This window comes from Symphodus melops (assembly GCF_947650265.1).
Source record: "Symphodus melops genome assembly, chromosome: 17".
Lineage (NCBI taxonomy): Eukaryota > Metazoa > Chordata > Actinopteri > Labriformes > Labridae > Symphodus > Symphodus melops.
In genome coordinates, this window is record NC_136707.1 from 8,179,362 (window position 1) to 8,201,155 (window position 21,794).

General features: G+C 42.5%; 4 protein-coding genes across 4 annotated transcripts; 1 reads left to right on the forward strand and 3 right to left on the reverse strand.

Moving 5' to 3' along the window:
• Positions 1-672: 672 nt before the first annotated feature.
• On the reverse strand, positions 673-6,243 carry p3h4 (prolyl 3-hydroxylase family member 4 (inactive)). The gene is made up of 7 exons (XM_079365497.1): positions 5,663-6,243; positions 4,534-4,683; positions 4,275-4,446; positions 4,056-4,184; positions 3,813-3,958; positions 3,295-3,378; positions 673-1,917 (listed from the first exon to the last, which is right to left on the reverse strand). Exons 1-7 carry the CDS (start codon positions 6,110-6,112, stop codon positions 1,768-1,770), a joined length of 1,281 nt encoding a protein of 426 aa, XP_079221623.1. The 5' UTR covers positions 6,113-6,243; the 3' UTR covers positions 673-1,767.
• Positions 6,244-8,155: 1,912 nt separating this feature from the next.
• LOC306837836 (peptidyl-prolyl cis-trans isomerase FKBP10-like) lies at positions 8,156-12,395 on the forward strand. Its single transcript, XM_079365657.1, has 10 exons — positions 8,156-8,547; positions 9,093-9,238; positions 9,345-9,534; positions 9,616-9,761; positions 10,193-10,382; positions 10,470-10,615; positions 10,708-10,897; positions 11,127-11,263; positions 11,360-11,523; positions 11,653-12,395. Exons 1-10 carry the CDS (start codon positions 8,351-8,353, stop codon positions 11,836-11,838), a joined length of 1,692 nt encoding a protein of 563 aa, XP_079221783.1. The 5' UTR covers positions 8,156-8,350; the 3' UTR covers positions 11,839-12,395.
• nt5c3a (5'-nucleotidase, cytosolic IIIA) lies at positions 12,394-16,740 on the reverse strand. The gene is made up of 9 exons (XM_079365658.1): positions 16,572-16,740; positions 16,088-16,186; positions 15,903-15,972; positions 15,771-15,817; positions 15,269-15,354; positions 15,085-15,174; positions 14,831-14,993; positions 14,543-14,743; positions 12,394-13,505 (listed from the first exon to the last, which is right to left on the reverse strand). The coding sequence occupies exons 1-9, from the start codon at positions 16,647-16,649 to the stop codon at positions 13,395-13,397; spliced, it is 945 nt and encodes a 314-aa protein (XP_079221784.1). The 5' UTR covers positions 16,650-16,740; the 3' UTR covers positions 12,394-13,394.
• Positions 16,741-17,375: 635 nt separating this feature from the next.
• Positions 17,376-21,342, reverse strand: LOC306837912 (kelch-like protein 11). The gene is made up of 2 exons (XM_079365778.1): positions 20,752-21,342; positions 17,376-20,500 (listed from the first exon to the last, which is right to left on the reverse strand). The coding sequence occupies exons 1-2, from the start codon at positions 21,204-21,206 to the stop codon at positions 18,916-18,918; spliced, it is 2,040 nt and encodes a 679-aa protein (XP_079221904.1). The 5' UTR covers positions 21,207-21,342; the 3' UTR covers positions 17,376-18,915.
• Between the last annotated feature and the right edge of the window lie 452 nt (positions 21,343-21,794).

Genomic DNA, 21,794 nt, shown 5'->3' on the forward strand with positions numbered 1-21,794 from the left:
GCAGTTAGGTTTGTGTACACCTTGACACTCCTATCACAGGTAGAGAGGGCAGTTTTTACCTCTAGATTGTTGTCTCTTTCTATAAACTGTTGTGTGCTGCAGCCATGGCACTGTTTAGGCGGCACATTAATAAAGAATTCAACAGTTTTTATGTCATGAAAATGAGCACTAGCCAACTGTATGCACACCTACAGTATTTGTAAATATGTGCAAGTTACACTGAATGTTAAATACACTGTATGAAGATTTATTTAAAAGCTATGTTAAAATAATGAGTTCTATGTCTTTCAGCAAACGTTCAGCTGGCAGTCTCTTGACAGCCTACATCTGCATATCTCTCCTGTACTCAACACTCCTCATGCATCTTTAAATGTGGCTCAGCAGCTACGCCGGCCACATTGCATCTCTTTCATCATCCCAGCTATCAATGAAATGTTCGGAATCTTTTGTACATTTCTTGATAGCCCTGAGCCCCGGGTGAACGCCTCAGCCTGGAGGCTTTGTGATGATCCCCACTCTGTAAGTGAGATTAAAGAGATCTGGTCTTGGGTACAGGAGGCAGCTTGTCTGATGTGTGTATGAGGTCCGTTTGGTTCATTTGAGCTTTGAACGACAGCAGATGCACTATTGTTATTATTAACAACATGTACAGAGTTGGTATCAAATACAAAGTTTGATTTTTAAGTTTTAAAAAGATGAATGAAGATACATCCCTATCCCATATTTTTAGACACTCGCTTTTGAAATGAGATGAGAAGAACAGAAGCTTGTAATTCAATCGAAAATAAAATATCAAAAAATGAAACCACAGCTCACACTGTCACATGGTGCTCCCTTTCCTGTTTGGGGTATTCTTGTTTTTGTTTGCTTTTATAGACTGATAGACCTGGGAGTTTTAGGCTGCTGAATAATATCTATCATCTTCAATGTAACATAGATTGAGTATGGAAAGAGAAAGATTAGGGTTTAAATATTTAAGACTACACTTCAATATTCCCTAAAATTACGCAAGGAAACATTTATTTCTAATAAAGGCATTTGTTACTTTAAATTGAAAAGTCTATTAATTCCAATTGCAGCAAAGGTCTTCCTCCAGTTTATCTCAGCCAGTATGTTTGTTTTCAATATTTCTTGCTTTGTCTTAATAACAAGCACAACAAAAAGGTGTCAAATCTGTTATTCAACGGATGACATGAGCAGAAAAGGATCGACCTCTTCAGCCTGAGAGCTTGAGGGTTTGGAAGCCTTTTGGCCTTTGACCTTTTTTATTTGACTTAAATCATTATCAAATCTCAGGACTGAATACCACCCTCCTGCATTTTGGTGGGGAAAAAAATTACGTAACTTAAAAACGTGTATAACGTTTGTAAAGTGTAATTATAAGACATTCATTAAAACAACAACAGCCTGGTTAGTGGCTGACATTCTCAGTGGAAGAAAACTCGACGTCACCTTACTCTCGCCCTGACACACAGGCATTCAGCTTTAATTAAATAAAACATGTAAAAAATAAAAAAAAGTCAGTAACAAGCATTGGCATACAGTCCAACGTCTTCCAATAAAAATACGACTGAGAGTTTTAAACGGCTGATGACAGCCAAGACAGAATATGTCAATCTCTGCTCTTGATCAACATTATGAATGAGTTGGCCCTTTGATTGTCCAGTTGGGGAAAAGAACACATTATGTGCATAGGTTGTGCTTTCTTTTTCTCCTTTCTGCTGATTTGTTGCAAGGATATGTTCTGCACTGGAGACAAGGACGGCATCAGTCTGCCACCTCTCCAGTGTCCCACTTAGTTTTGGGTTCTTGCCACCACTCAGCCAGGAAGGACTCCTCGTAGTCTCCCATCCCCTCAAACTCTGTGTCAGGATGCTCTAAGTGAGAGGTGGCCATTTCTTCTGGACTCACCACATCCTAAAGTGAACACGAAACACTCACAGTCAATAGAAAGTAGGTTTTTCACTTTTTTACTATCTTACTTCCATGCAATTTGGCAAATGTGACCCTTTTTCCTTCTCTTGTCTATAAATCTGTCACTGGTGCTCCCTGTAATTCAGCCTAGAATGTCTTAGTCCTCCTTCCCCCCTCCGCTCAGGTTCAGGCAGCGTGTGGAGGTGGGAGGGGCTGACCTGAGTTAAATGGATGTGGCACAATCTCAGTGGCCAACACCTCCCAGCCACATACCACACGCTGCTGGCGGAAAACACAGCCCCCCCCCCTCTCTCTTCCGCGGCCTTCATCAGCTCTCACTTTCTCTGCCCTTTCATCCTCAGACTGTTTTCACCCTTCTTCTCCCTTTTCTGTCACCTCCAACAGCTTGCTCTCAGTCTGCTGGTTTACTCCTCAAAATGTAAAGTCTATACACCCAAATGTGCTTCAGAACACTTTGTAAAAAAAGAAAGAAGTAAAAAACATTTGGCTGGGTTAATTGTTGTTGAAGCGAGTTTAAGTGTCAGTTCAGTACCGACATGTTTCCCTTCTTTCATATCCCCAGGGTTGTCATGGTAATGCCGGCGGTTTGGGTTTTATCTGCTGAGGTTTTGAGATGTTTGTCTCTGAAACCTCGGCCTCCTCCCCAGCACAAAGGTGGAATTTTGCGTGCACTTTCATGAAAACATCCCAACGATGAATATCTTTAAAAAAAACACTGTAAGATCAAAACAGCAAATCGAGATAACACAACTAGGTAAAAAAACAACAACATGTCTATAATGTGGATGAACTGGTCCTTAAATCTCTCTTGAAAATATCTTTAATAATACCAAACTATCAAGCTCAAAATAACACCTGTTGCTCAGTTAAAGCACGTTAGCTGCTCTAACAGCAGCGGTGCAGTTTTTGCATGATAGGAGATTGTTTTTTTCCACCTGTACTGATCAAAAAGCAAAATTCTTTGGTTTGCTTTCAAGTCCAACAGAAATGGCATCAAGTTTCATTTCTGCTGCAGCTAAGTCTCCTCTGTTTATCTCTTAGAAACAGATGGTTGAGTTGAAGTACTTTGTGCCTTTTTGCATCAATTTGCCAAAATACTGACACACAGCAAATCAAATTCCAGCTGCTGTCTGTGAAACACAAACTTTACCCTGAAACAGCTCAAATATAAAGAAGCATTCGTACTCCCTCGAGCATCTCATTTCTTTATCTTTTTAATCTCAGAAAATACATTCCACTAACAACGTGTTCATCTTAATGTGCAGCAGGGATAAATAACTGACTGGGATTTTAACTGGACTCTGTCCCTCTGCTGCCCTAAAACAAAGCCTCCTACCATAATCTGCAGTAGCAACATACCTCGTCGTCTGTTTGTAGGTAGTTCAGTGCAAACTCCAGCATCTCTTTCTGCTTGGTTGTCTCGTTAAAATACTTCAGCGCCTCCTGCAAAACAAAAAAGACATCAGCTGTTCTGTTGACTCGAGAAACTCAAGCAAACAACGTGTGACTTTTATAGCTTTCAGCCTGTTGTTCTTTTGTTGCTTTTTTTTTGTGTGTGTGCATCTTAGTTTGAACGCCTCAAAGTAAAGCAGCACCAACATTTATTTTAAAAACCCGGGCAACTTCAGATGGCAGAGAGGTTTATGAGCCAGGCCAGAAACCAACAGAGCTGGTACAACTGCAGCTGCTGCTCTGTCTTTACAAGACTATCCGGGTCTCTAATTACCACCCTTAGATTGTGTTAATGTTCACGCCAAAACCGCTTCATCCTACAGTTTTTCCTGCTTCGGTTGATATGGCCAGTGTGAACTTTGCAGAAATCTCGGCTGCCTCTGAACAACCCAAAGTACACGCTGCGAAGTCTCTGGTGCACTCACAGGCCGAGGCTGGAAGTCTTTTTCCTCGAGTCCCCACTGCTCCCTGTAGAAGCGGTAGTAAACTATGTTCTGCTGCATCACCTGGTCTTTACTGTCAAACAGCATGTAACTGGCTGCACACGGAGCAGCGTTCTTCACGTCGTTTACTGCGAAGGATCACACGAAAATACACTTTAGACAGCGTTACGCAGATTTCTATGAAAAGCCTGAATTCAGAGCATTAATCCGTGTCATAGTGCTTACATTTATAGTAGGAAAACTGGAGGTAGTGATACATGGTGGCTACAAACTTCTCCACAAAGAAGCCTCCCACACTTGGAGTCAGGTTCTCTTCACATTTCACTTTGCAGTTCAGCGCATCAGTGTAGAGATCTGAGGGGGGGGGAAGAAAGGACAACACATTATTGTTATCTCTTCGAAGAACTCTTGTCGTGTCGCGTCGTTACGCGGCTCTCGTCTCACCTGCCAGCGTGGGATAGAAGTCTTTGAACTCCACGATCTCATACGAGCCCTCGCAGCCTGCCAAGCACATACTGTAGATTTCAAAGTACTGTGTGACGGCCTGCTCCATATTTCGGGCGCTGCTGCTGAAGTCTCCGCTGTTGTAAAGCGTCACACTCTTCAGGAATAAACTCTGCAACAATAAAGGGGGGAAGAGGTTTTTGAGAAGTCTGAACAGCTCAGTGAACGTTTTGCTTTAGACGACTGTTGATCTACAAACTTCATACGGCTGCTCCTCGTGGTCGATGAGATATTCGTCCACGTCGAAAAGCGTCTTGTAGTAGTCCATATTCTTGGACAGATAGGGGTCAGTGGGATTCTTCTTGAGGAAGGTGTGGGCCGCTGCAATAGCCTTCTCCACGTTGTTCAGCTGTAGAAGATACAATACAGTATAAAGGAATATGATACCAGAGTTTGATTTCAAAGAACTCATTACAGGTTAGGCCTACTCTTGGAAGTGTCATTAGCCCTGTTAAATTTGTAATGCGTTACTGAATGGAAAACTTTGCTCTACATAAATAGAGTTGTGTATAATATGAAAAAAAACACTTCTCACAGAGCCACTTTATGATGATGACGAGTGCATACATTCATGGTCCAGTATCATAAAACAAATACTGTAGGTAAAAATCAAAGCACATTTGTGGACATGGGGATTGTTTGATTAAGAGATTGAGAGATGTAGATGACCTTTGATTCAACGAGTCCACAGGAAGGGTTTCAGACAAAGTCTTGTGATGTGAGGTGAGGGTCAATAATGTAGCTGCTGAATGCATTTCTGTTCATCTACAGGAGGAGTTTACACCATAACGTGGAGACTACCTGGAGGTCGTTTTACCCTCGTCAATTCTGCCTCGAGAGGAACAAACGTGGTCCCTCATTCAGAGAAGAATAGTGGGATTGTTTGAGGGGAACACTGAAGAGACGTGGCACATACTCAACTCCTGCTCTGTCGGCGGGAGGGCGCAACAAAGTAGCTCAGATATTATCCTGCACGTTTAATGCGTAAAGATGTCGGAGCAGAGTAGAGACAACAAGGAACCAACTTCAGACACGTTTGTTCAGTTACTGCATCCGCTACGCGTATTTATATGATATGATGTGATTTATAGTGATAAATCTACATTGTAAATCATCCTCTCCTAAATGCCCTGTAGTAACTTCATATCACAATTCCATGACTTTATCTTTTTTTTACGCTGAAACTCACTTCAGCTTACAGTCACACTTGTTCAGTTTACTGTGTTGTTTTGATTTGGTGATGTCATAATTTATTGGTAAAGGCCTACTTGTATGTTGCACCGGTGTCTCAGGTGAAACACTGAAGCGCATCAAGCCCATGGCCTCACCTGGTAGTGCGCATACTGTATGTACCGATACGGAGTCCTTTTCTCAAACGTTTCCAGTAAATCCCTGCGTGGGTATGAGATTTGAAAGACTGGAAAATCCGCCTTGCACTTTTTGAGACACGCAGCCCTCAGCAGGATATGGCGCACGACTCGGAGTGTGCTGTCTGGGAACAGACTGTCGTTGTCCCGGCTCACGGAGCTGCAGTTGCGGGTGCAGAAAGCCTCGCTGTCCCGCAGCAGCCGGTGGAGCCGCAGGCTGAGCTCCAGGAACTTGATGCTCTCTCCCCAGTTCTGCGTCCCGTACTGCTCCAGCGCGTAGTTGTACGCAGAGTCCAGCGGCATGATGTCCTTCTGTGGGAAACTTTTAAAACTGTACTTCTCATACTGAGCCTCCACCTGGACCAGGACCGGGAGCAGACAGATCAGGACCAAGCTTTTCAGGAGCGCCATCACTTCCACCGCCTCCAGATGAACACTGTTCTTATTTTGAATGAATTTGGAAATTTCCTCTACTTTACCAGGGGATCGCTCATGTTTATCTGCACGTAGGCGAACAAAGTTTCGTCCTACCACAAGCAAGACTCAAGAACATCCGGTAAGAACTTTCAAGTTAAAAGTATCACTGATTTTCAAAATGCTCCCCCCCCAAATTAAATATTATTTTTTTCAATGTAGCCTATGCCCAGCCATAATTCAAAGCCGTGTGATGTAATGTAAGAAATATAGAGTATGTTAGTCTTTTTGCGTTATAACCATGCCACTGTATGCTTCCTTCCCGTAGGCATACTGTTTCTTCTCGTGCAGACATTTTAATGTGACAAAAACGTTTATTTGTGCTGAGCCTGATCAGATTTTCTTCCAAGCTAGAAAACATTGCTATCACGTGTATATGCATGTAATACACTAAAGTGCAAATCATGCCAAATTCAGCATTAATTGTGTATTTAAAGAGTTAATGGAGTAGACTGTTTGATATTTCAGAGATGCTAAGTTGTTCTGAAGGCAAACCATGTTTTATTATTTCAATATAGCCCAAGATAAGAATAATTCATCCTTTGCAAATTGCATTCTTGGCAATTGCCTTGAATAAAGTATTTTTTTAACTTCCGGTATGAATGTTGGTAACTCCTTGTCACTTAACACAGACGTCACACCTTCTGGACCTGAAGACAGGCGAAAGGGTCCAACTTTCTTCTGTATTTTCCAGGATCACGAAACCCGACATATGATAAGACAGTTATAACGTATAATGTTATAATGTTAAAATGGATCTTGTTTTCACTATGACAACATTTAATCACATTTTCTCTCATGCTCTTAATTAGACAGATATCAATAACTGTTTTGTCTGCACAGCTGTGCAGTATTTTTCTAAACGTGTTATCAATATGCACATTCCAAGAAAAGTGACAAGCTGAGGCATGAATGGTAAGCTCCAAATTCTAAATCTAACATTTCAGCCTGAGATATATCTGACTGTAACCATTCACCAATAATCACTCAAAGCTCTTGGATATCTGATTCGGATGGTTTTAGTACCCTGAGCCCCATAATGAAATAAACAGATGTGTATGTGTGTAACTTTCGAAAATGTAAAATGCTGTCCATTTAACGCATGGAGCAAAAAGCTCCATATTTCTCCATGATAGGAATGATAAATCTTAATTGCAGACTTGGGGCAGACTGTGTTAATTTCGGCTCATCTCATACGTGAGTGAAATCTGAGGGCCTGCCTCTGGGCCAGGAATTACACGTTTGCAGAAATCCAAATCCATTTAAAAGTAGGAGGGGGCCTAGGGGCCACTCCTCCAGCTGTGCTCATTGCATGACCCAAAACATGCATCAAGCGGGACACACGGAGACGGCAAAGACCGGAAGTGTGGTCAGTTTTATATAGGCTACAAAATAAAATAAAATAAAAACGGATAAAAGAATAAAAGATCAGGTATGTTGCAAAATAAAGATAGGCATTTCATGCATCAAGACGAGAATTCTGATTGAGAATTAATTGAATCAATGAATTGACACTATACAAATAAAGATTGATTTCTTAGTTCTTAATTTGGACTATTCTTAATCCGTAATTTGATTACAATTTATTGATTTATTGATGGACAATTTAGAGTTTCTTTCAGGGTCAGGTTTTCTAAAGCACTTCCCCCTTTGGAATTTATTAATTGTTGGCGTACACAATTCTATTATTTAATATATTGTATGTATTATTAAAAAGGCTGTTAAACCATTCATGACCCTGACACTCATTTTGGAATACAAATCCTGCTGTAGCCTATTTTCCACAGGTAGCAAACCTCCATCACGTATGCAACATTTACACCTGTATTTTTTTTTTCATTTTAACAAACCTAATGTGAAAAAGTAAAACGGAGATCAGTTTTAAAAGCTTGTTTTTCTTATTTTATGAAATGCATGCTAATTCAACATTCCCGTAAGCTAAGTTGGTCTTTCAAGCTTCAGTAAGTAAAACTTAGTAGCATAATCAAACTGAATTGTTGTTCTATAATATGACATTTATTTTGTATTCGAAAGCGGAAGTACATTGTCTTACTTTTGCACATTTCGCACAGATGTCTGTCCCAGGCGTCTTGTGGTTTCACTCTCCTCAAACTTCAGCCTCATCATTCAGCTCTCTGCGCAGCGAGCTTCCGCTATAGTAGTCCTCTTTCCCAAATGGATCTGTCCGTGTCCTCGCTCTTATTTATTCTTTGTGCAGTCAGTGTGGGTTGCAGCCCCGGACCTTTGCTGGATGTTGTTGTCGACCGCTACGACATACCGAGAGTTTGTCCTCGAGAAGTGCAAACAGGAGATTTCATCCGATATCACTTTAACGGCACCTTCCAAGCTGACGGGAAAAAGTTTGACTCAAGGTAAAAAAAGCAAAATACACAATTGAATGACAATGAAGTTGTACTTGTTATGAAAAGTACATCTACAGGATATTTAGCTTTTAAGAATTTGCTTATAACAGTATAACTCCGTAAAATAACTTTAACTGCTGCACAGAGGTCATAATGTCTCTCAGAGGATCAACATGTACGCCTACTGATGCTGGTTGAAATGGTGCAAAATGTCCTGAGTAGCACGTCTCCTTAAAGTTGCATGATGTAGTCCTATGGTGGTTACAGCCACAGAAAGAATGGAATCCTGCAAACACTGTCCTGATGGATTCTCTCTCACAGTTAATAACTACTGACGTGTCCATCTCATGCACTCCGTCTGATTTAATTTATAATGTTCAGGCTTCATGGAGTGAAGTGATTTAGTATTAAAAAGTTATTTCTATTTAGAAACATGTTTTTCTGTATTGTAAGAGTGGTGAATGTTCATTTTCATGTATTGAAAAGTCCTTTGTTTTCTAAATACTATTAAACTAAAGACAACCTCTTGTAAACCTGTCCCTCACTGTCTGAAGTCATGACCGAGGAAAGGCCTTCATCAGTCAGGTGGGTCTGGGCAGACTCATCACAGGGATGGACCGCGGTCTGCAGAGCATGTGCGTCAATGAACATCGGCGGATCATAATCCCCCCACACCTGGCCTATGGAAGCATCGGAACAGGTTACACGTGTCACATCACACTATGTGGAACATAATATCGCAGGCATTGTGTTGAATTCATTCATTCATTTCATTCCTCTCTCTGTTTCCTTCCTTTCTGTGACAGGTGGAGTAATCCCTCCTGATGCTGTCTTAGTGTTTGATGTTCTGTTGCTGGACATTTGGAATGAAGAGGACAAGGTCCAGATTCGCATGCTCAACAAACCTGCAAGCTGCAACCGCACCTCTGTGGCATCAGATTTTGTGCGTTACCATTATAACGGCACCTTGCTGTCGGGTGAAGCCTTTGACTCCAGGTGAGGCTGCTGCTCTAAGGGTGAGAGGTCACAATTTAACAGTGGTTCTTTCTAACGATCTTTGAATTTTGGTTGATTTAGTTACTCGAGGAATGCGACCTATGACACTTACCTGGGACACGGGGACCTCATCAAAGGCATGGACGAGGGTCTGGTAGGAATGTGTGTCGGGGAGAGGCGGGTCATCATCATCCCACCCTTCCTGGCTTATGGAGAGACCGGCTATGGTAATAATGGGGACTAGTAGAATAACTAGGATTATTTAAATGCGTTACACGAGTCAACAACACATGCACTTAATACTGTTTGGAATCATTTACATTCTGATGGACCAGCATGGACTTGAATTCATCCTGTGCAGTGTTAGACTTGAATCATTGGAGAACAGTACAGGATGAAGACTGTGTATAAAAAAAAAGTTAAAAAAAAAAAAAATCTGTTGATAGAAGTCAGGCAGTATTTCACACTTGGTGGATGTGTTGGCGACAAACTGCAAGAAAACTTTGTGAAGTCTCAAAGGGGGCATGAGTGAGGTCATTTATTGCAGTGGGATTTTTTTCATACAGTTACTTTATCGTTGCTTCAGTGCGGAGGAATGACCAACAGCATGCCCTCTGGATCTAAAACTTATACAGACACACTGCAACTCTCTTCTCAGGAACTCAGGTCCCTCCTCAGGCCACGCTGGTGTTTGAGGTGCTGATGATCGATATGTTCAACCCTAACGATGATCTGATCGTGGAGAAGAAGAAGGTGCCTAAAGGCTGCACTCGCAGGACGGTGACTGGAGATTATATCCGCTACCACTACAATGGCACCTTCCAGGACGGCACAGCCTTCGACTCGAGGTAAACATAGATCCTCTTATACCTCCACGTTCCCAGAAAACAGTCAGATGTTTGCAGAACTCTGAGCTACGCCACCTCTCCTTGCAGCTACCAGCGGAACAGCACCTATAACACGTACATTGGGATGGGATATGTGATCAAGGGGATGGACAGAGCTCTGCAGGGGCTGTGTATAGGCGAGAAGAGGAGGATTACCGTACCGCCTCACCTGGCCTACGGGGAAGAAGGAGTTGGTACGAATAATAAGACAACTTGAAAATGGATCAGCTGACCAGTAGATTCCTGGATGTCACGATGCATTGTACCTTCTTCTGTCCTGCTGTAGGAGACCTCATTCCTGGCTCTGCTGTGCTGGTCTTTGACATCCACGTCATTGATTTCCACAACCCCAAAGACCCTGTCAAGATCACAGTTAGCCACAAGCCTCAGGAATGCAGTGCCACCAGCGAAGCTGACGATTTGATCCAGTATCACTATAATTGCTCCCTGATGGACGGCACCCTGCTGTACTCCTCGTGAGCGCCCTCTGCTGTCCACTCTGCCACACTGCATCCTCCTCCCGCTCCTGGTTCATGCATGTAATCATGGCTGGCTCCTTCTCTGAAGCTATAAAACCGCACGTGCCGTACCGTTTATGTACGACAACAGCACACGTCAGCATGGCTTGAGGGTTGTGATACAGAAACGGTGCTTTTTGCCCTCGTTTATTTTTGGATGGGTGACAGGTTGTTTGTATTTTTCCAGGAACAACTCCCCCTCCACCACGACTTTGGGAGCAAATATGGTGATCTCAGGTCTGGAGGAAGGTTTGAGTGGTATGTGCGTAGGCGAGAGGAGGGAAGTAATAGTTCCACCGCACTGGGGACATGGGGAAAGTGGAGGTGAGTGTTTGATTCTGATGTGATCACCCTCAGTGCAATATTACTTCGACCTTTATTATTACGGCTCATGTCTCTCCTCCGTCTTCGTGTCTCCAGCTGGAGGAGTTCCCGGGAGTGCCGTGCTTTTCTTTGAGTTGGAGCTGGTGGAGCTGCAGAAGGGGGTGCCTGAGGGCTTCATGTTTGTGTGGCTGGGCGACGGCCCTGATCCCATCTTTCCAGCCATGGACCTCAACGGTGATAAAGAGGTCCCTTTAGAGGAGGTAAGCAGACAAACTAAGTCCTGCGGAAATGCTTAAAGTTTCTGAAAAAGCGAGACAAACCGTCCCCATGTTGTTAATGAAAATGGGTTTTAAAAGTGCAACCATACCCAATCCTGTTTCTTCCTCTAGTTTTCAGCCTTCATCATGCTCCAAGTTAAGGAAGGCAAAGGTCGTCTTCGGCCGGGGTTCAACAACGACAGCATCATTGAGGACATGTTCAATAACATGGACTCAAACAAAGATGGGAAGATTGTGAAAGAAGAGCTGGAACTTTCAGATAAGGAACCTGAACAAGTGAGACGAGATGAGCTGTAAAGGGACAAACTCACCAAGTCAGTGACGGTGGGGACGAGGAACGTGTGACTGTGGTTTTACTGTGGTTCCTGATATAAACGTTTGTTGTCTGTTAAAATAAAGACTGTGAAAGGAGCTGAGAAACACAGACAGCACAGAGAGAACCTGTTTGGGCGATCAGTGTGTTGAGAACAGGGGAACACAAAACGCGACAGGAGGTTCATAGTGAAATGTGCTCTGTCGAAAAAAAGCACATTTGACTCCAACATGGACATTAAACTACATTCAGAAAGCATCTGGTCTGGGCCCTGCTTTCAAAATGTAACTTAAAAAAAAAACGGTATTCAACCAAGTGCCTGGAGAAATCCAGAAAAAACACTGATTTGTTTAGTGTTTTGGGGAATTACACGTTTTTAAAACATCAGAAAATCAAATTAAACAACTTAATTGAAGATGTTTTTTAACATCAACGCAAACACTGTGTACTCTGTGAAACATGTAGCTGTAAATTAGCTTCACTGACTTATCCCGTGGTCTTAACTTGAATGACTTTTTATCCATTAAAACATCGAGACATCTGGAGCTACATTTTATTTCAGAAAAGTTGGAACATATGAAGAGGCGATGAGTTTGAAGGATGACAAAAAGAAATTGAATTCCTACATGGCACAATGCTGAGACACGACGGACAACGTTCTGGGATTGAACGTGCTTCTGGAGACTTTGTGTGATGACGTGCAGAAAGAAACTATATTTAAAGACCCGATCCTTCTCCCAAGCAACATGCAGAAAGATGATCTCATTTAAAATAGTAATACGGTGACACTTCTGAGGTAGATTTCCGTTGATACAAGTCATCTGAATTCTGCAACCCTTAAAAAAAACAACTTTGTATTATGAAGTTTTCTCATCAAGTTACTTTGTTTCCTTAAAAACACAGCCAGTACAGCATGTTAGAAAATGTGGCCAATAACAGGAAGACTTGACGCAGTAAAACACTTATTTCAAACACTGGATGAAAATGAACCGTAAAATAATTTGTATCCTTTCGAGGCTGGAAATCTGTTTTATCCTAAAAGTGGAGCAAAGTGCTGCCGTTCATGTTGTGCGTTTTTTTGTTCCCTTTATCTTGACTTCTTCTATGAAGACCGAAACTTTTATGAAATAACAGCAGCTTTCTCCCCAAAACTCAATAAAAACAACCACGACCTGACAAAAAAAAAAAAGAAAAAAAACCTTACATGCTGCACACTAAATCTGGCCTCTGTCACACACACAGTATGGTACTAAATCAGTTTCACCATACAACCACGAGGAAGGCCAATGGACAAAGATTTTAACCCTCACATACCCCAAAAAGAAATGAAGCACTGACGACCCACTGTCCAAAAGGTAACCAGAGGGTTAAAGGGTGACGTGGTGAACGTGGGAGGTCACTTTCATCTGGACTTGTGTTTAGTTTTGTAAAAATAGATGTGACAATAAAGATTAGCCTTTGACTGTTATTTCTGTGTGAGGGCCTCTCCAGCTGACAGCGCTGGAGCGTCAAAAACCAACTGGCCAGTGATGTTCCCAGTTCACTTATTCCCAGTGAGGTAGTGCAGTACGGCATTAGGGACTTCTAAAGTCTCATCTTTAACTAACACAATATCGTACGAGTCCAGGTAAGACTGCTTCCTCTCCTCCACCTGACAGAGAAAAAAAAGGGAGGGGAAGAAAGATTGAGAAGTGTTTTAAAGCTGTCAATAGATTAGAATGGTGAGATGTATATAAGGGTAGCAGGTCCTAAATATTGATGTGTAAACAGGGTCCAAAATTAACACCTGCAAAGCACCAAATGGTGGTGGATTTTCTGTTTGGCGAGTAGAGTTCAAAGGGCTATGCGAAACATGGCGGTTACGTTTTTTACCCAAAAGTCATCACAACTACGCTATGAGTATTAAGCACGTTTTATGTGAGCTGCCTGCATCTACTTTTTCCTGCTCCTCTCTCTGCTGTCATGACGGTAAGCGTCGTGGAGGACGCTGAATCACCAACATATATATTTAAGCGCAAAACACAAGCTCGTGCAAAGACACACTGGAGCGGCACCTTTGAACGTTCAGCGCATCAGCACACAGTCGATCTGTGATCCGTACAGAACGGTCGGTTCAACTTCCCTCCGTTCACTCTCACCGTGTCTGCAGCTAACGTAACGATAGCAACCTCCTCTCACTCTGTAGTCTCTGAACGTTTCCACTCAGACTGAAACAGCGCTGAGTTATAAACACTGCAGGTATAGTGCATGCTGAATGTTTAATAATGAGCAGGCTGATTATATTAGGGGTCTAATGTTGTCAAAGATAAATCAAGAGAGAACTTTAGTGGAATAATAAAGTATTATTCTCTAATGGATTTTTGTTTTTAATCTACAATGTTGTGAATACATTGCAAATACATGCTGGTCTTTATTTAATAAATAAAGACCAGCGAATGTATTTCTTTATTCCTCAATTTCCTGATCTGATAAAATTACTGAATCTGTGACTTTAGTCTGTGATTGATTCAACATAACATATTGCTTTCTCAATGAAATAATTCTATGTACTGCAACATTTGTGTATGTGACACATAAACACAGTTTGTTATTTCGGCCAGTATAAAACATGTTTGGCCGGTGAGTCAAAAAGTGAATTTCAGACCCTGCTTGTGAACATCATGATGAACATAAAAGTGTGTTATTTACCTTGTCATTGAGGAAGCCAATCTTTAGGATGTTTTCCATGTCCTGCACACCATCAGCCATGGTCAGATCTCCCAGAGAGTCTCCTAATAGCAGTACGTTAGGCCGCGTCCGCAGCTCCTGGAAGTGACCCGTGTTGAGCAGTGCTCCTTCCCTTTTGTTGTAGATGTGAATCAGCTCTCCCTTAAAAGCCTTCAATACTCCCTATAACAACACATAGAGTAAAAAAAACAACATTATTCCAGTCCCTGGTTTGGGAATCAAATTCAAGTTTGTGGCGCAGCTACTCACAGTGTCATCAAAGTCCATGTAGTTGGAGAACACTTTGACATTGGAGTGGAAGACGTCGGCCTGGCGAATAACCTCTTCTAAAATGTCGCCTATTCCCGCAGAGAAGATGAGCAGAGGGATGCTGTGCTCATGCAGGTGGTTAAAGAAGAGTTGGTATCCCTCCCTGTCAAAAATCACATCAGTATTAAAGTGAAAGAACTCTTACAAACTATCAGAAACATTATCAGGTATTCCTCTGGAGCAGGTTTTCGGACCTCAGCATGGCATCAGACTCGCGCACTACCACGGCCAGCAGGTCCTTCCTAATCTCCTGCTGAACCAGAAGTTCATGGGCTTTAGTCCACCTGTAAGGTGAATGTACGGCAATGTTATGAAAACAGAGTGCAGAATGTCATGTGTGTACAGAAAAAAAAAATCAAAGCTGTGTTACATACTCACCACTCCACCATAAGGGGCAGCTTTTCGTCTATTGAACGTGAAGAGTCAATTTCTATTGGGTAGTATGTGTTGAGCAGCTCCTTCAGCTGACAGACACAGAACGACAGATAAATAACCGATAACGTAAGCATGTAGAAAACGTGCAGCATGTTACACTATTAAGACTTCATTCAGTGTTACACTGTTTTGTCAGGATACAGGGATTCAGAGAAGATCAACAAGGGCACACATCTGAGTTAAAAGATTTCATTCTAAGGTCAGAGAGCTACAAATCAAACAGACAATCACATATAAATTAAACAGCTGCATAATTTAACAGCAGAAGAACCGTTTCAAGTAGGCTCCACATCTGTCTGATTATATCCTTAATAATATTTCTCCAACTGGAGGGCTGGCAAATAATACACAGACAGTTTAAGGACTTAATGTGAATACTGTTCCTTTTGAAATGTGCTTGATGGCTCTAGTCCTTCAAATAGAAAATCTGATTTTGAATCCTTACCTTCTCCCTGCACTCGTTGGAGATAAGTTTGCTGTTGTCAAGAATATCTGCAAACGCAACACACGGGACACAATGACAGATCCACCTGAAGCCAGCTTCATGCAACCTCAACTCATGTGTCAGTAAACTCACTGTGACAGGTAGGACACCTCTTTCCGTTGAATGCAAATCGTGTCAGGGTCATGTCGAAATCCGAGATTACCTGGTTGAAAGAAGAAAAAAAAGCATCTTCTTTATGTTGTTTATGCAGGGTTTCTGTTTAAGATACGGACATTGAAATCTCTATTTGCTGAAGATATTGAGATAATCTATTAAACCTGCACGGTGTTGGAGCCAGCTTTCTCCATGGACTCAAGGATCTCCTGGACCCTCTGGGGGTCCTTCATACATACGGACGGGTTGGATAACTCTGGAATCTTAACATTTTAATAAATATGAATATGCAAACATGGCGGTGTAACAACAGTATTGAACAACATATGTCGAGTTGACTTTGCAAAATCCATCCAATACAAAGGCATTAAATAGTGGATGTTATTTTGCTGTTAGCACTTGGTTGAATGCTACACTGCAGCTAGCTGATGTTCTCGGCGTATTATTTCCCAAAAGAAAAATAACCAATAGTCATTATAACAATTATTTCAGAGACATAGACAGTTTATATGTAATCACGTAAGATCACGTTAGCAAACGTTAGCCACACTACAGTGGTTACATATATAACTACGCTATGCTGTGTTTGGGTAGCTGGTGTGGAGTTTTGCTCACTCTCTCGTATAAAAACGTGAAGAAAAAGATTACCATTTTCCTGAATGTCGCTGCTGGACAGATGGGTTTATTTTGAACTAAAGCTGTATTAACAGTTGTCTCCGTTGACATGTAGCGTTACTGTAGCTAGGTTAGCGACCGAGTCATACAGTATGTGTTAGCTCGAGTGTTTCCGCTGCCTTCCGGGTACTGTCAAAAGTGTCGTTTTTTCTAAACTGCACTGCAGCGAAAGTGAACTGATGACAAAGTGGAAATGATTTAATTTTGAAGATTTTCAAATGACTGGAGTGAACATGCCACATAAAACGAGGCCTAGACATGATAAAAATAAGTGACGGTATTAAGTGTTACATGGTTTACAGCCAGCAACTAAACAAATGTTTTTGGTCAGACCTGCGAACCTTTCAGAAATACTTGAAGGCAACACATTCACCTGGGACCAGTGTGGGACTGTACAACAGTATGTACTCTTCCCCGGGAAAAGGCACAGGTAAAAGGTTCCCACCGTGTCTGCCTCTCCTCCTTAAAATTACTCATCTTAAGAGATCAGAAAAAAATAAAAATAAATGTAGAACACGTTTTATTACTTAACCAAAAACTCAACAAGATAATGATTTCAAACCTTTTTTTTTCTCTCTCTTTTTTTTAATTGATACAACCGCAATCATTAAAGTCACCTACTTTTGGTACAAGTAACCAATGGAGCATTATCTTTAACTTTAAAGCTTTATTACAACCACTGAGGTATATAACCATTGGGTTTTTTTGTATTAAATGCATATTACATCAGTACTTCACAACAGTCCACAAATCAAAAATACACTGCACACAACCAGCTGTCTTACAAAACAACTTTAATTGCAAGTGATGATGACATTAGTATTTCTTACATCCAATATTGGACACAATGTAAGACTATCACATGCGAAGCAATTTACATAGCTTATTCCACATAATATTTGCACTGTTTATGATATTGGTCACAAAGTGGAAATGAATATCATTTCAGGGCGCTCTGTAATCTTACTCTGTGAAAGACACTGCAAGGACAGTGGGAATATCTGTATTCAGTCACAACACATTCATATGACAATCCTTTGCATTTTAAGTCCAGGTCTTGCAGAATGGTAAAAGGAGGGAACAGAACAACAAAGACAATTTGTAATATACTCCCAGACTGAAGGGAAGTGCAATAGTAGCCCAAGATTTTACAAGACATTTAGTTAAGGAAATAAATCAATCATGAAAACATCTTATATCTCGCTGTCAGTTGGCTAACACAAACAAATTCCAAAATACAATCACCTTGTCCGATATTAAACAAAAACAAAAACAAAGTGCAGTGGCAAATTAAATCCCTATGTTTTACAAACAATTGGGTGTCAAAAAGTGCAGATAGGGAGAAGGTCTGCTAAACACCAATCATACACACCCCTGCACTCACGGTTCTATTCACTTTTCTTGCTTGAACAGCAATACACGAAGCAATAGACAGCTAAAGTGCAAAAGAAAGGAATGATTGAGTCTTTGCTTGTGATTGGGGCTTAATGCACTGGTTAAATAGAATGTTTCTTAAGATAAAACAAAGGAATGATTTTATGACATCTTATCACATCTTTTCTACATCACAGTTATCTCATTGTTTCACATCTTCAAATCCTCCAGAAATGACACTAGTTTTTGTAAAATGTTAAGCACAACCGTTGAAAGGAAAACTACAATCTAAAAGCAAACGTGCCTACAGGGTTTTAAGATCAACAGCTTTACTGAATGAACTATTTACTTGTTGAGGCTGCACAAACACAGCAATTTTAATATATCATGTGTAATGTTTAGTTCTGTGTGAGTGTGTTATTTTGTACAGATAATTGACTTGGATGAAGAGATTGTCACAGTGTTACAATGGATTAAGACTTCATTAAGCGAGCTGGAAAGAATTTAGGAATGCAGCTATTAGTAATGTCATGTTGCCTCTGCAGGACAGGCAAAACTAAGGAATGTAAAATATCCATATAAATGTTTAAATATACAGCTTTAACTATTTATTTACAAGCAGATAAACAGTATCTACACAACATGGCTGACAGGAGGATATTTTGTTGTTGGCTGCTCTATACCCTTTTTATTCCCATGTTTACATTCACCATATTCCTCCAACCAGACTGGACCTGCCAACACATTTCATGGGCTTCAACAAATTGTCCATTAACATGCACGAGAGCCAACGGCAAAGAATTCAGTTTGATGAAATCCACAATGAGGGCAACACAAGACCTGCTGCAGCATGTGCCGTAGGAGTGGAGAGGTTGATGAATATGGCAGCAATGGAATGTCCTCAGACTGATTAGCATTGTTCATATAGTAGACCCGAACTTGCTCAGCACTCTATCTGTGACTGGAGCTGCCGGCGCAGGGTGAGTGTGCGCCGGTGAAGCTGCTGCATTTGCTGCATGCGGTCTCGCTGGCGGGCCAGATTCTGGGGCATGGGATAGCGTTGGCAGCCGTACAGGAAACGGTAAGGGATACGGACGTGGCATGCCGTGGCTCGGCAACGAGGCTGAGGCATAGGCGGCAGCAGCATCCAGCGCTTCCTCTCAGCGCAGTAGCGGTAGGCCTCTTTACGGTACTGCTTGTCTACGTCATCACTGTTCTTCCAACCGCCGATGATGAAGACATCCTCATCAAAGTGGCAGATGGCAGCGCCCTCAATGCTAGTTACCTCTGGTGGCAGACTCTCCAGGATCTCGTCTGAGATGCGCACACTGATCTTCTGTTTAGCCACCTCATCCCTTACTGTGTAGCTCTTTGGGCAGCAGGAGGCCGTGTGGTAGAAGTTAGTGGAGGCCACGGCCATCTGAAAGATGCAATAGTTGTCGATAAGAGGCAGGGAGTCAACATCTTGCCATTGACGGCTCTCTGTGTCATAGCGTGTGGTCACTGTCTTTAGTCCATCCTCATTGTCTGTATCGACAGGTGTGCGGGCTGTGACGTACACATAACGGTCCTCCACACTCACTGCCTTCACGTCCCGCAGAATCTTTGGGGCAGATTCCAGGTTATGCCACTTGTCCTGCTCAGGCTCATATACACTGACATCTTTGAAACCTGGACTGAAGTTTCCATGGCCACCAATACTGTACAGTATATCCTTAATGCAGGTGAGGCCAAAGGAGTGCTTGCGCGTGGTCAGGTTGCTCACCTGCTCCCAGGTGTTGCGGTTAGGATTGTAACGTTCAACTGTCTTAGCAAAGCCTGGTTCCATTGAACCAGCTACGTAGACGTGGGACTCTGTGGCAGCAATAGCGTGGCCATCCAGGTGGTTATGGATGTGAGGCAGGTTGACCCATCGGTCTTCATATATAAAATAGCCAACGCACTCGCTCAGGTAGTCCCCTCCCTCTGACACACCGCCAACCACCATGATGACGTCCATGTTTTGGCCAAAGCGGGGCTGAAAGGAGGCCATGTGGGAAGACCAGAACTCCATATCAGCTGATTTAAGGTTCTCAAAGCGAATAGCGTGACCTTCCACTGCCTCTGACACCAGCCGGAGACAGGCCTCGTTGGCGGCCACCAGACGCTCATTTTTCACCACCCTGGTCAGGTAGGTGGGCTTGATTTGGGGTAGCCTCAGGAGGCGGAACAGCTCCTCAAAGTAGCGGCCTCGCTCCTCTGGGTTCTTCTGCACCCACTTCACCACGGCCTCAAAAAGCACCTCCTCGGAATCCACTGTGATCTCGGCATCAGACAGCCAGTCACGGACCAGGTGAAAGGGCAGGGTGTAGAACTCCTCATCCTGGATAACCTTGTGGAAGTTGCGGCGGATCATGTCTGCAGCACGTAGAGCCAGTTGATCCAAAGTGTACATGTGGGCAAGACTGTGCACCGCCACACAGTTAGTCAGACTCAGCTTCTTCTTTAGGAACTCACCACAAAACTCCTTAAGCTGCACCAGGAGAAATCTAAGATTTAAAGCAAACAGAGAAAATAAAGTAAATAACAGAATGAATGACCAGTTCATATTAAGTACATATTACTATTGTTTTTTTGGATTGGTAAAGCAAAGTCAGCTTGTTTTCTGCAAGCAGAGCATAAAAACAATCTCAAAGCAGCTACTGAAGGCCTCACGCTTTGACTGTCAAAATCACACACACACACACACACACACACACACACACACACACACAAAAAGGTGATCAGTAACAGATCCTACCTGTCAGCAAGCTCCAGCACTTCATGTACATTGCAGGTGCTAACACGTATTTCTCCAGTGTACATGTACTGGATAACGCTTTCCACGGTATCCGGGTCTGGTCCAAGTTCTGAGCTCCATTCCTTCATTTCTACCCTTCCGGACAAGGATTCAGAAAACTGTCCTCCTAGCAAGGGGGTAAAATAATCGGTAGCCGCAGCTAGGACAGACCTGTGGGCTGAAAACTCACAGCTCTGGACGCTACCGGCAGCCACTCCGCTGCTGAAGGCCAGCGTCACGTCGCAGAACAAGCCCTGCTTCCTCTGCTCGTTCTGCCGCCGAGACAGCTCCGAGCAGTGGGAGGAGGAGGTGAAGTCCTCGGTCTCCTCGGCGTCCCCGTCTCCCGCAAGGGCGCTGGGTGTGCTGGTGCCGCTGCTCCTGGCGGAGTCCTCCGGGTTAGGAGCCGCCGCTGCCATTCTGCTGCCAGCGCTAGAGAGGTGCGCAGTGCTGGATAAAATGAAGTAAACTAGAGGAGAGAAGGCGACATACGCAGGCACACATACATGGAGTCAAAACAGAGCAGTACAATGAAGCGCGTTTCGTAATCGTAACGTAATACCCGGGTCTTAAAGGGGCAACACGTCAGTTTAAGACGTAGCTCATACATGTTTTAAACGCAACATTTAATAAGTGAATTCCAATTGATGGTTGCTGTTTACTCCAAATATGTTTCATAATGCTTATATCATGTGTTAGATAATGAGAAGTATCATACCTATCGTATGGATACCAACTTGTGCATGATGAAAACGTAATATTCTTGCTGATTAACTGCATTATCATAGTATATGGACTACCATTCTTGGTCAAATAAAACGTGTAATTGTTTTGTGTATTTCGTGTGCCGAATTGAGGGGAAGAAAAAAAGGAAAAAGGTATAAACTACGAATGAGAAACTCACTTCAGTTTGGTAAACAGACGTAATGACTGACCTGCGCAGTGGATTAAAGGCGTAACCGCGTCGTTGACGTCGACTCGGTTGCAGCTCCCACTGATGATCTCTG

Bases quoted from the DNA above. Each gene is read 5' to 3' on its own strand.
- p3h4 (XM_079365497.1), bottom strand. From the start codon at position 6,112: ATGGCGCTCCTGAAAAGCTTGGTCCTGATCTGTCTGCTCCCGGTCCTG. The intron at 4,684-5,662 runs GTGAGGCCATGG...TATCTTCTACAG, and splicing joins TACAGTATGCGCACTACCAG to CTGAACAACGTGGAGAAGGC. The intron at 4,185-4,274 runs GTGAGACGAGAG...CCCCCCCCTCAG, and splicing joins CTTCTATCCCACGCTGGCAG to ATCTCTACACTGATGCGCTG.
- LOC306837836 (XM_079365657.1), top strand. From the start codon at position 8,351: ATGGATCTGTCCGTGTCCTCGCTCTTATTTATTCTTTGTGCAGTCAGT. The intron at 9,239-9,344 runs GTTACACGTGTC...TTTCTGTGACAG, and splicing joins CTATGGAAGCATCGGAACAG to GTGGAGTAATCCCTCCTGAT. The intron at 10,383-10,469 runs GTAAACATAGAT...CTCTCCTTGCAG, and splicing joins GGCACAGCCTTCGACTCGAG to CTACCAGCGGAACAGCACCT.
- nt5c3a (XM_079365658.1), bottom strand. From the start codon at position 16,649: ATGTCAACGGAGACAACTGTTAATACAGCTTTAGTTCAAAATAAACCC. The intron at 15,818-15,902 runs GTGAGTTTACTG...TTGCGTTTGCAG, and splicing joins GAGGTGTCCTACCTGTCACA to ATATTCTTGACAACAGCAAA. The intron at 14,994-15,084 runs GTCCGAAAACCT...GATTTTTGACAG, and splicing joins GAGTCTGATGCCATGCTGAG to GGAGGGATACCAACTCTTCT.
- LOC306837912 (XM_079365778.1), bottom strand. From the start codon at position 21,206: ATGGCAGCGGCGGCTCCTAACCCGGAGGACTCCGCCAGGAGCAGCGGC. The intron at 20,501-20,751 runs GTAGGATCTGTT...TTTAAATCTTAG, and splicing joins GTGCTGGAGCTTGCTGACAG to ATTTCTCCTGGTGCAGCTTA.